The sequence below is a fragment of the Larimichthys crocea genome, chromosome I (assembly GCF_000972845.2).
Source record: "Larimichthys crocea isolate SSNF chromosome I, L_crocea_2.0, whole genome shotgun sequence".
Taxonomy (NCBI): Eukaryota; Metazoa; Chordata; class Actinopteri; family Sciaenidae; genus Larimichthys; species Larimichthys crocea.
Window position 1 is genome coordinate 27720526 of NC_040011.1, and position 13088 is coordinate 27733613.

The 13088-nt window shown below is 44.1% G+C and overlaps 1 protein-coding gene across 8 annotated transcripts in view; it reads left to right on the forward strand.

The window, feature by feature from the left end:
• dlg3 (discs, large homolog 3 (Drosophila)) overlaps positions 1 to 13088 on the forward strand; it is a 73739-nt gene that overhangs the window by 58525 nt on the left and 2126 nt on the right. For 5 of the 8 annotated variants that reach the window (XM_027279759.1, XM_027279757.1, XM_027279765.1 and 2 more), the window contains 10 exons: positions 534 to 636; positions 7525 to 7639; positions 9329 to 9505; positions 9615 to 9690; positions 10280 to 10379; positions 11923 to 11964; positions 12156 to 12206; positions 12315 to 12416; positions 12505 to 12677; positions 12943 to 13052. In XM_027279759.1, coding sequence (XP_027135560.1) covers positions 534 to 636; positions 7525 to 7639; positions 9329 to 9505; positions 9615 to 9690; positions 10280 to 10379; positions 11923 to 11964; positions 12156 to 12206; positions 12315 to 12416; positions 12505 to 12677; positions 12943 to 13052 — 1049 coding nt within the window. Of the gene's footprint in view, positions 1 to 533; positions 637 to 2348; positions 2750 to 6615; positions 6636 to 7524; positions 7640 to 9328; positions 9506 to 9614; positions 9691 to 10279; positions 10380 to 11076; positions 11123 to 11922; positions 11965 to 12155; positions 12207 to 12314; positions 12417 to 12504; positions 12678 to 12942; positions 13053 to 13088 lie in introns of those variants that run through there. The other 3 variants (XM_010736577.3, XM_019256724.2, XM_019256731.2) reach the window with 3 other exon arrangements.

Genomic DNA, 13088 nt, shown 5'->3' on the forward strand with positions numbered 1-13088 from the left:
TTAGAAAGCCAGCAAACATCTGCCCTGCTGAAATGTCCTTGAGCAAGACATTAAATCCATAACAACTCAGAGGGAGCTTAGCTGTGCTCTGCCAGACAAGAGAATCGTGTGAAAAAGTTTCCAATAAATTACAGATCCCTTCACTTGTATTTAAACTCTTGGTGAACTCTTGAAAATGCTGTTTATAGTCTGACAATATACATTTATACACGTTCTATGAAAGAGATAAGTCACTCAGTCTAATAAATGCAACATGATTGTGAAACTTTATATTTTGAAAGAAGGTTATTCACAATCTTGTCTCTCAGTAAAAGTCACATCATTTTTATACATACTAATCTATACACCTATCTGGTTATATTTATTATTAGACCTTCAGGTCTCCACAGGATCTCTCTTGAGGATAAACTTTGCTCCATCCAGCTAGACGTGTTTTCTCTAGAGATCCTCATAACAAGACAAGCTGTGCAGCTTAAGGGTTTAATCTTGGGTTTCTTGCTAAAAGATGTTCTTGTCTGCCCGGTTTGTTGCAGGTGAATGGTGTGAATCTAAGGAATGCCACACATGAGCAGGCGGCTGCAGCACTGAAGAGGGCTGGACAGACTGTCACCATCATAGCTCAGTACAGGCCTGAAGGTGAGGCTATACTTTCTCATATCATAAACGAATACTTCATGTGCCAAAATGAGTCTTTGTCTGGCTGTATGAAGACTTATTAACAAACAACCTTAATTGTTATATTTCCAAAAGTATTCTTGAGCCCAATTAGCCTGTCCGGTATAGATTTCTTTGCTATTCAGCTTTTCTGGTGGAACCAACACTTGAACTCTGCTCAAACAATACTTGATTTGATTAAGCACAGTTTCATTAGAAGGTGGCCACAATATAAACTAAAATAATAAAGCTCTGAAAATAGATTTCGACACAGTGCCCATGTTCACAAAACTAGCTAACAATGTAGGACACATCTTAGTTGACATTTCATTTTAGTGGTGCAAATTCCCTCTTATATTAGCAATTAACCAAAGAGTATCAAAAATCAACTGATACATGGTGAATCTGGAGTTTTGAGCATTTTAAAGGAACCCTATGATAATACTACACACCTAAAATCTGCTCTTTACCCAGGTGACGTCATCAGGGTTATCTCAATTTAGGTCTAGAGATAATACATTTCATACACATACACATACACAAGCATCAACGTTTGTATTTGCATGGTAAATATGACTGGACTGCTAGCAGCCAGTTAGCTTAGCAGAATAGTTGGAAACAGCTAGTAAGGCTTTGTTAAGAAAATCCACCGTCAAGCACCTGTAGAGCTCATTAATTAACATGTTGCATGTAAAAATTACACAAGTCACTCTGGAGTCTTGGCTGGTTGCCTGGCAACCCTAATGATGATAACAAGACTCCAGGAAATAGTCTGGCACATAACCCCCTGTGAAACACGAGGTGTTGCTTTATACACTGAATGTTTTGCATTAATTGACAATCCTGCCATACCATGATACTGTGTGTTAGCTTTAGGGATGCTAGTTTGAAGAACCAAGTTAGTTTCCCCGTTTCCAGTCTGTGTGCTAAGCTATCCAGCTACCAATGGTGGCAACATTTTATTCATGGAGTGGACTGTGTAACTTATCCTGTGGGCATGTATCAGGTGGTGAAGGTCTCAGAAAAAAAGATTGTGGCTTTTTGGAGCTCACACTAGGCAATCAAGGTTGCAGATGGTTGCCTGGCAACCCTAAAGTTGATAACAAAACACTAGTATGAACCAAGTTAGCCGTTCCCCTGTTTCCAGTCTTTGTGCTAAGCTAACCAGCTACCGATGGTGGCAACATTTTTTGGATTTGTGTGCGAGTGGATTGTGTAACCTTTCTTGTGGGCATGTACCCAGCGGCCTGAGAAAAGACAGAAAAGATTGTAGCGTTTTGGAGCTTATTGGCTCACATTAGGCAATTAAAGTTGCAGCCTAAAGTTGATGACAAGACTCCAGGAAACAGTCTGGCACATAACCCCCCCTGTGAAACTGCAACGTGTTGCTTTCTATGCTTCACGCATGAATTGACAGTCCTGCAAGATGTTAGCTTTAGTGATGCTAGTAGGAAGATTGAACCTGTCTTTGTGCTAAGCTAAGCTAAGCTAAACTAAGCTAAGCTAAGCAGCTACAGATGATGGTGTAACTTAAGGTTGGGACATGTTATGCTGCTTTTATTTAGGTCATGTGTTTTAACCTATTTCTCACCAAGTGCACCAACTTTTAAGAAAAGTGCTAACTCACTGGGATACCCCTTTAACTGTCAGCTCTACCTGGTGCTGGTGATTAAACACCGGCTGTAAATGAGGGCAGCTCGTATTCAGGTTCAGGGGCGGCGCTTGCGTGAGCAGGCTGAAGTGTCGAGCCAACTGCAAGGCGGGCAAACCAACCGCTGTTGTCCTTCCCTGTTCAAACTCCGAGCTCCCGTGAGCAGCCCCGCTGTTCGTGGACACAAAACCCGGACAGCGATGGAAAGAGGACACTAAGCGGACACTACCGAGCCCTGCTTTTATTACAACACCGGAGGAAAGTTTAAAAGGGATCAAACTGAAGCTGGAAAAACGACAGATCTTAAAACTTCTACCAGCCTGAGCGGATGGGGGATGGGCTGGACTACAACAGCAGCAGAGCAGAAGCCGCATGAACTCCATGGCTGGATGAAGAAAGTACCGGCGACAGCGAAATAATAACCACGGTTACAATTAATCTGAGGTGAGACGAGGACGGAATATGGTGGAAAATATTAAGGCACTGAAACAGGAGCAAGCTGCGTGAGTCTTAACATTGTAAAACAGGTTTATCTTACTGCTACTGTACCGGGGCGGTGTGTCGCTCGTCTTAGCTGTAACCTGTAGTTTCACTCCAGTACTAACTTGACAGTATTAAAAGTCAGTGAACGCACCGCTATAAAAGTTTAAATGAACCTTATCCAAAGACTCTCTTTTAATTACCCTTAATATTAATGATAAGTTACCTTAGCAGACATGCGATACCCTCACCTCAAATGTAGTTAATGAAACCAGGTATGTGTTCAACCTGAAATCTGCATTTCTGTGGTTTAACGACTAGTTTGGCTTTGTTTGTATTTCTCAATCCGTGCTTGAGGCCAGTTTAAACAGTTTTACGTTGTCATTTAAATGCAGCAGGATTCATCCAGGCATTGCTTTACTGTTCTTATGTAACCCAAACCTTTAGGTGGGGACACAGAGGTGTGGTCAAACAGGTGTGTGTGTGTCAGCTTGGTGGTGGTGGTGGTGGTGGTGGTTCAAACTGTGACCTCACCTGTGAACTCACCCCTTGATATTTACTTTACGCCTGCATCTCCCTGCCACACCAGACTTTGGACATACAACTCTCTGCGGTCACAAGTCCATGTTCATGCTGACTGAAGCAGAATTTATTTGTTGGCTAGCCTTGAAGTTATTTCTATTCCAAACTAGTTTATTTTACAAAATGGCAACGCTCTTTCATCGTAAAAGTCAATTGTAGATCGGCTTTGGTGGTTGCATTTTTCTGTGTTTTTCTAATTCTTTGCATGCGTACTTAAGCATGCTGCAGTAATGCTATAACAACAATGGAAAGGATATTGTGAGCTTTAGATGTCGGCTGAGTTCTCAGGTTGGACTATGACAGGAATGTGAAGAGGCATAAGTTGTAGCATGCTCTCACACCATATTCCCCTCTCTTCCAATATAACACAAGCCTTGAATGTCCAATAACTTTCCCAAGGTCATTGACACTGAGGTGGAACAGGATCAGTGAATTGGCACTGAGCTAACGAAATACACAGGCTGACAATATTGCGGCATGAGTTTTCAGTCTGCTACAAAATGCTGATTACAATGCGCCATTCTTGTCCATGTGAGTTGATGTTGTCTCGCATGCCGGACCAATCAGGCAGCATCTTGAATAACGATGTGGTTAGTTGAATGGGAACCTTTGTTTTTCATAGCAGACCATGCTTTCAGCTCTGCGCCCCCTTTGTAACCCAGTGAAGGACAGTTATCTGTTTGTGCACAATGCTTAACTACTCTAAACACATGAGTCGAGTGCTGGCAAATGATTGACTTCCTGCATCCCCTCTGGTGACCTGAGATCTGTCGCCAGTAATTCTGCTGGCATCCTAAAGGGGTGTGTGATATGTTGTCCGTTTGAGTTTCGAGCAGGAGGAACCCACAGTGAGCTGTACAAGGACAGTCAGTCGGAGGAGGAGAGGAAGTGGAGGGCGAATGATAGTTTATGCAGGGCAAACTGCCTGGAGAGTATTCTCAGGGGCAGGGGCTGGGACCCAAGCAACCGCAGACCTCTGATGGAAGGCCAGCACTGAAGACTACTAGAAGCCACAACAGAGCACACAGGCTGCAGCAGGAGGCCCCCCCTGCCTCTCAGTGGCTTGCTGGAGCATCACCAAGTCCTTAACTCACATTCAGCTTGAAGGAATGGAAGTGAGGGGTGTATATCCACATGCTGCCCACTATCAAAGAGTGTAATTACCCTAAGCTCTTTGCATGTAGGAAATGGGAGGAGGGCCATGGAGGAAACGTTAAACTCCCTCATCAAACTCACACCAGTGTGCATTACAGAAGTTTATAGAAATAGTGAAGCCGGGGGTCTGCATGTCTCTCCTGCTGTATATTATTGGGGAGAGGGTGTGCATCTTCACTGGCTCGATTCTCCCTGAGAACATAACACACTCTCACATTACAAGTACATGCCTGCTGTGTTGCATAACTGGATCAAAAGAGAAGCGACCGTCCCCCAAAATAAAAAAGCTGTACGACTAATGAGGACACGCAGTGGGAGTGAGAGATACAGAATAGTCCCAGTTTCTATTAGCTGTCTGTTCTTCCTGTGGGTCACTCCTAAAAATATAGGCTAGCTCTTGTGTATCAGGTTCTCTAAGGGACAGAGTTTTAACATTATGAATTGTTGATTGTGAGCATTGAAAAGGTGTGCTGGTGTGTTGATGAATAATTGATGTTGGCTAAATCGCTGTAAAGAGTTGGAGTGGTTAATCAAATAGATATTATGTTGAGTGTCATCGGATTATTGGGGTAGTGTACGTCTCATTGATACAAGAACAGGTTCAGATTTGAGTGTTCATCCAACACATGTTCTGTCCGGTACAAATGAGAGAAATGGGTTTTTCTTTCCTGTTATCTTTGGCCATGTATGTGTGTTAAATCATTCCTAGGTATTTAATTATTGAGTTGAATTCCCAATTTACTTGGACTCTTCTCCCCAAACAGATTTTGTCAGCTGTCTGGAGTTTTAAATTTTAGTCTGATGGCTGTCAGTCATGAGATGACAGGATATGAAGGGAGAAAAGTTTATGAATAAAATGCAGCACAGGTCCCAGGAGTTCAATCTCAATGCTTTAACCCCTAGCCAAAAAAGGCACTCTGTTTTAAGGGCATTTAATCATGTGACTTACAATCAGTTATGGAAATAATGCTTAAATTTGCATCTACTTTGAGTGATCCGTGGACTGAACGCTGCTCTACAGTTAAGTTCTGATTTCCAGGCTCGATACAGAGCTGAGACAGTTGATGCAGAACTTACAGTATAATGTGTCGTTCTTCTGTCGTACCATTGTGATACACGACGACCACAGTGAGTTCTGTTTAGGTATTAGGAGTATCCTTCCTGTCCTGTAACAGGTGTGTACTTCCTTTACTGTGTCGAATAATCTGACTATCAGGAAGTAAGCACAGATTGATCCGTGTGTTTTTGAGAGTGTTTTCCTACTTGCACAGATATTGTAATACACTATACATGGAGCATTCGCCTGTGCTTTGATGTCATCAGTGTAAACAAGGTGCGGCAGCAATTTATGGTTTACTTTATGATTCCCACCCTGACTCCCCACAGGGGCTTAAAGCCGGTTGTAGTTCAGTGCTCTTCCTGCTTTTCTTGAACGTCCACAGTGTTTAGATGAATCATTTGGACTTTGGGAACGTGAACAAGCGTAGCATTTAGCTCTACCACCTGTGCTACTCATAGTACTATCTCTCCGGCACAGCTCTCAGCCAGCCCTTCAGGTTGGCGGTTTTGTGACGCAGGGCATTAAGACTGCTCTCTCTATGTAGTTACTCTTTGTCTTGTCCCTCAACCCCTCCTCTCCCCGCCTGCCATTCTCCCGTGTCTCCTGTGTCTGAGAGCCAAGTGGACTAGTCTGAATGGCTGTTTCCGTATGTGCTGTCCCCGTTCTAGGAGTGCTAGGACGTTGCTCTTGGTTACAGGCAGTCAGGCGGTGTCTGGTTACCTCACCTTGCAGCGTCACTCTGTTGTATTGTTAACCCTTTGAGCAGAGACCAGGGTGGAGAGCTGGCACCGGGCCTGGGGCAGGTTATGTGTTTACTTTGAGTCCCCTTCAGGTTTCGGCTGGGGGTTAGAGTTCAGTCGCCTGGAGCTTGTTTTTGCACCTGTCCAGAAGTTTTCCGGGAGCTTGGACTAACGTCGGCTAAACCGCCTTTATAGGCATGGGCGTTTGTTTTTCAGGGCTACTTGTAGGATTGTTTCAACAGAATCTGGACTTCGATCTCTTGTTGTTCACGTTACAGGAAGTGTCACCAACTATGGATGATTAAGCTGTAAGGTAGGAGTCAACCCCTAAAGGCAGGGCTGTAAAAGAGATATGTGGAAGCCATACTTGTTCTTTTATGGGCTAATAATGATGAAGACATTGATAGGTTCTGTCATTAGAGCAATATTATAGTACATTATTACTCGGTATTAACGAGCAGTATACAGCTAAATTCCTAAGCACAGCTGTACAACATGAAACATTAACACTTATTCATTCATGAGTGCAGTTGACATTCAGATACATGATGAAAATTGGTTGCTCACAGTGCTGCTTTTTGTGGTCCCAACGCCTCCTTTGTGTGATCACATGAGCGTCCCAGCCTTCTTGTTTTTCTAGCTGCATCTGCTGGTCTGTTTATCTATCCGTGTGCTGTGTGCTGTGGTGGCCTAGCTTGTTCCAGCAGTGGGCACAGAGCAAGCTGTGCACAGCAGGCTAATGAGAGCATTCTTAATGAGGAGGTCCAGGTGGATTCATATATCATCCCTGGGCTCCTGAGCAGCAACTGGATTTACACACCTATGACAAATGGTCATGCATTGGAAATTGTTGGAGGCCTTCCCTTTTTTTTTTAACCACACTAAAGAGCCCATGTTGAACTTAATTAATCTGTATAATTAATTACCTGACATGAGACATTACTGGGCGTGTAAGGTAGATCTGTGATAAACCATCTGTTCTTGGGGTCATTAATCAGCCCTAGGATTGGCTGGACCTTTCCTCTATTCGCTCCGGTGTACTGCAGTGCTAACCGAGACACAGAGCTCTCCGACCTAAAACAACTGCAGTATCACCTTAACCTTGGCTGGTTTCAACACTAAATCCCAAAATGGAAAGTATATGCTCGAGGGGCTATTTTTGGGCTGCTGTTGACACAGTTTTTTTCTTTCTCCTGACACAGAATACAGTCGTTTTGAGTCCAAGATCCACGACCTGAGGGAGCAGATGATGAACAGCAGCATGAGCTCTGGATCAGGCTCCCTGCGCACCAGTGAGAAACGCTCCCTCTACGTCAGGTAAAGCTGGTGAACACACACACACTGGCACTGACACACACAGTCATGTTTGCACTGACAACATCAAATGCTATGATCTGTCGTCAAAATAGACACCCTTGCATAATAAACCTTTACCTGCTGATGGGCGAGAATAAATCCTGAAGGCACACGACTGTCAGAGTGCAGCAGCATGACATATAACACAGATCATATGATTTAAAAAAATATATATTTCACACAGAGCTTTGGGTCAGTCGACTTTAATTTAGGACATTGAGTTGATACTCCTCACCATCATCAAAACGCTGATGGACAGGCTCACCCTGTTGCTGTTGTTTTGATACCACCTATGACATTGACTCTGCTTTGTGTAACACAGATTGACAGTGGGGCTTGTCGAAGCGACCTGCGTTATGACACTTTGGGCCAGTTGCCAAACTGCATGGAGGCTCATTTAGGAATTAAAACAGGTGGCATCCTTCTGTTCGCATCGAGCAGCCAGTCACAAAGGACTCATGGGGGTCAAGGTGAAAGGACTGTGATGTAACTCTATAGTCCAAGTGCTTCACTGTATTTCTGCTGAAGCACTAGTGCAGCTCACTTAACTGGCTCACTTAGCCTAATAGCTACATTACTAGATTGATTTAGTTCACATTCAACAGCAATGGACCTTACTCAGATATATCAATTGTATATAGTTCTTATCTAATTGGACGCCTGCTGTAGAATGAGGAGTGTTAACCGGTCTGACTCATGCCTCTCTTATAGACCGGCTCCTATGAGGCATGCAGAGCCTGCTCCTGTGCGGGTGACTAAGCCCGCAGTTATGCTGGAAAAGCTGTCTAGTTAGCTGGTTGATGCAGGAACCGCCATGTCCTCCCAGCCCAGCCTCAGGAATGTGGAGGCGTTAAGCCTCTAAGGTGTTCTCAAAAAAAAGAAAAAAAAAGAAACGGTGTCACATGTGCTCACACTCACTTTAAAACTCTTGATGAGTATGTTAAGGTGCTATAACATGATTAAGTCTTGGGATTTGCCTCATGACTCTTCAACCTATGTTAAAACTGCGCTTGCTTTCCTGTTGAGCACATTGGCAAATAGACAGTTTCAGCAGTATTGTTTTCTTATTGCCAGATGCCGTTTCGGTTGGCAGGTGTACTTCAGCAAGCCTTTAACCATAAGAGGAAATATATTTTGTGCCACACGTCTGTCCACTGGACCATGGTGTATGGCCTGTAGATATAGGCTTGTAGGTCAAGCTAAGTTTAAACCTGTAAAGCAGGTATTAATACCTTTTTAGAAACGACTCTGGGATTACCAGTCTGACAAGATAGTGACGGGCTTATCACTCTTTTTGTAGTGTAAAGTATGTGGCAGGAGCATTGTGAAATGTCAAGTGGAAACAAATGAATGGCATGCTTTAATATATGTGTTGCTGTGAAGAAGACTTGTTTGTAGAGACACTTTGAGTACAATACTAGTATTCAGGAAGAGACAATAAGATGAGTTTCACCTGGTTTATGTTGCCATCAGCCCACATGAAGCTATGTAAAGTATCACAGAGTCACAAAGTCCACTAGTGTAATGGAAGACATTCATAGCTGCCATTTTGTGCCAAGTGTTGACACAGTAATTTATCCTTCGTGCACGTGGACACACAAATTCCAGATGAAAGAAAGGAGAGTGACCAAAGCCTTTGTCTTTCCGTAGAGCTTTGTTTGACTATGATCGAACGAGGGACAGCTGCCTGCCCAGCCAAGGCCTGAGCTTCTCTTACGGGGATATCCTCCATGTCATAAATGCTTCTGACGACGAGTGGTGGCAGGCGAGGCTGGTCACGCCACATGGAGAGAGCGAGCAGATTGGGGTCATTCCGAGCAAGAAAAGGTACGCACACTCTCGATCTGCTGCACACTAATGCCAGGCAAAGCTATTACTACTACCATTCATGCCCTGCCTAAACTTATTCCTCCCCCTCCTCTTTGTTTTTTCCCAGAGTGGAGAAGAAAGAGCGGGCCAGGTTAAAAACAGTCAAGTTCCACGCCAGGACAGGCATGATTGAGTCTAACAGGGTAAGTGTAGAGGGCCAGCTGCTCCCTGCCCTGGTGCCAGAGAGGCTGTCTTCAGAGCTGCTGCTGGGCTCCCAAGGAGATGGCCTAGTTCCCCCCCTGAGTTGTGGGAAGGAGACTAGCACCTGCTCACTGAAGCGAGCACAAGAAGCGCTCATATTACTGTATAGATTACACAGAAGCTCCGTGAGGAGGTCTCTGTAACCTCCACAGCTCGTGCACTTAGTGATATTAAACAATGTGCACTTACAAAATGCCTGCATGTTTGTCAGAGGCTCAGTCATTTTCAGAAGTATAAATTCGCTGTAATGTTGTGTCTGTATCATCTGTAATTGTAAACGGATTCACTTTAATGAAAATGGTCCATGTTTAAGTTGGTAAACAGAAGCCTGTTTCCTACACAGTGATATGCCATTCATTGTCACACATTACCTGCTGCTCATTTTCATTATTTGACACGTTTGTTTACATTTCATTTGTTTTTTTGCATGGGTGTCGAGTACCCTCATTGAAACCCATTTTGTTTTTGTTTTCACCCTCTCATTGCCCCCCCGCCCTCCCCTCCCCTTCTCACCCACACATCGACAAGCAGCCAGTCAAAGTAAAGCGCAAAAAAAGCTTCAACCTCTCACGCAAGTTCCCGTTTTACAAGAGCAAGGAGAATATTGTGCAGGAGTTGGTGGAGTCTGAACGTGAGTACCAGCTGTGTGATCGAGGGTGGTTCGGGGGGGGTGTTGGTTTTTTTTTTTGTTTTGTTTTGGGGGTTTTTCCACCCTTTCCCCTTCATGCTTCAGTTCTGTCTATCAACTTTCATCTTTCCGCTCACCTCCAGGGATGGTTTGTGTGATGGCATCACACTCATCCCTTTCTCACTGTCCCAGAGAGATGCCCCACATGCGCAGCCGGCACCAGGCAGGAGATGTGGGGTTCTCTCTGGTGTGTCTTTGCATCTGTCTACGGGCTCCAGAGGGGTGTCTTAACTGTGTGGTGCCGCCAGCTGTGTGTGTGTATGCGTGTGTTCTCGGCTGCATTAACACACACACAGTCCTAACACTGACGATGCTACTCCTTGTATAAGTCCTGATCAATTCGCCAGTCAGTCACTGACCCACAACAAGAAGAATCTCATTAACTGGACGGAAGCTTTAACACTTAACAGGTCAAAATCCCGTTTTAATGGGATTGGGCTTGCGTAATTGAAAGGCCGTGGCTTACTATGAACAAAGTGGGGCTCAGGCTTAATGAGTACAGTGCAGCGCCATGTGTCAGTGGGCCTGGCGAGCACTGCACAGCACTCCTCTCCCTCTCTGCCCCAACTCTCACTAACCTCTTCTTCTTCCTGTCTGCTCTCTTCTCTTGGTTTCTGCTCTCACCTGTCGGGACACCTAGGACTTCCCAGGGTTAAGCGATGACTTTTATGGATCAAAGAGTTTGAGTAAGTGTGTGGTTGTACTGTGTCAAGCAGCTATCCCCGAAGCTCAGAGAAAAATGCTTTGTCACTGCAGACCCAGCTGGCAATGCTAAAACCACACACATTTAGGCTGACACACACGCAAACCTATATGTGTGCTCACACACACACACACACACACACACCTTCACACACGCATGCCTTCTCAGATTCACAGTACATATAAAATATGCATTCCCATGGCAGGGTGAGTAAGTGTTATACTTATTCTGAATGTCTCATGGGGTCTTTACAATAAATGTTTAGCAGAGTTTTGTCAGATAAGGTCACACAGAGCAGGAATATGTCTGTCACCACAGCAGGCCTGGTTGGAAGCACTTTTTCCCTCCAGTTCCCCTGAGTCAGCCAGCTCCTGCCTCCCTCATGTGGACGGCGTAACGCCTGTATGTTTTCTTTGTCTTTTCCCTGATATGAGATCAGCTGCCACAGGCACAGATGTAGCAATAGGAAACATTGGCAAGGGAGTTGTGGGTCATTTGGGATATTGTCACAGGAAACCCTTAATTTCCTATTGCTTGCACCTAAAACCACTTCCCTAATATTGTGAGAGCATGGCCGCCGCACTGAGCAAGACTTCTGCTTTCTTTATCCCCCCTCTTTTCTTTTTTTTTTTAAATGGCTAGATGTTGAGAAACAGGATGCTATATATTCGTAAGACTGAGGCAGGTGAAAATGTTTTTCACCCAGAATAGTTGATCTGAATCTAATTGTGGCTTTAACTGTGTCTGAGATGATCTGTAACTCGCTCTCTCGTGCTTTTGCAGAATGCCTGACATCCAACACAAGTGACAGTGAAAGCAGTTCGAGTGAGTCACCTTAATTTCTCATGGTCTTTCTGATTTGTTTTACACTGCCCACATAGATGAATAAAATGGTAGATGTCCTGCCATTAAATTGTGAAATTATATCTGTAAATGAATATTCCGCCCAAATAATTTTGTTTCTTTAAGTGAAGTGTAAAATATCTGATGTTGATTTTGTTTTTTTGTTCTTACAGAGGGACAAGAGGACACAATTCTTTCCTATGAGCCAGTTATTCGACAGGAAAGTGAGTGAATCACTGCTTCACAACTGGAAGAAACAACAATCAGAAGTCAAACTATGGATTGTGTATTTCTACATTTATCCTCACTTGCCTTCTTTGTCTCTAATGCAGTCCACTACACAAGGCCTGTGATCATATTGGGTCCAATGAAGGACAGAGTAAATGACGACCTCATCTCTGAGTTTCCCCACAAGTTTGGCTCTTGTGTGCCCCGTGAGTTTAACAGCAACAAACACATCCCGGCAGTACACAAAGCATAACAGCAGTGACATAAATAAACTTGTTCCATTCCCCTTTCCAGATACGACTCGTCCAAGGCGAGAGAACGAGATGGACGGCCAGGATTACCACTTTGTGGGCTCGCGAGAGCAAATGGAGAAAGACATTCAGGATAATAAATTCATTGAGGCTGGCCAGTTCAATGAGAACCTTTATGGGACGAGCATCTTGTCTGTCAGAACTGTGGCTGAGAGGGTAGGCACCATTCTCTGTAGGACTGGGTTACCGGATGGGGTGTGGGGTATTTGAGGTGTAACCAGCGGCATGTAAAGTTGCCTGCTAAATCAGAAAGCAAACATTTGTAATTAATGTTCCACCTCCAACGGCCTAAAATTGCTGGTTTGCAGTAGTCATTTTTGGAGCTATACAACAATCCTCCATGGAAATGTGGCCTACTTGTGTGACAAAAATCTAAAAGTTTCTTGTATATTTAACAAAACTTATCTCTACCCGCCTCCAGGGGAAACACTGCATTCTGGACGTGTCTGGGAATGCCATAAAACGACTGCAGCAAGCACAACTTTATCCAATTGCCATCTTTATCAAACCAAAATCCATTGAAGCCCTAATGTAAGTTTGAGCCCTTTTTTATTTACATACTGTAGA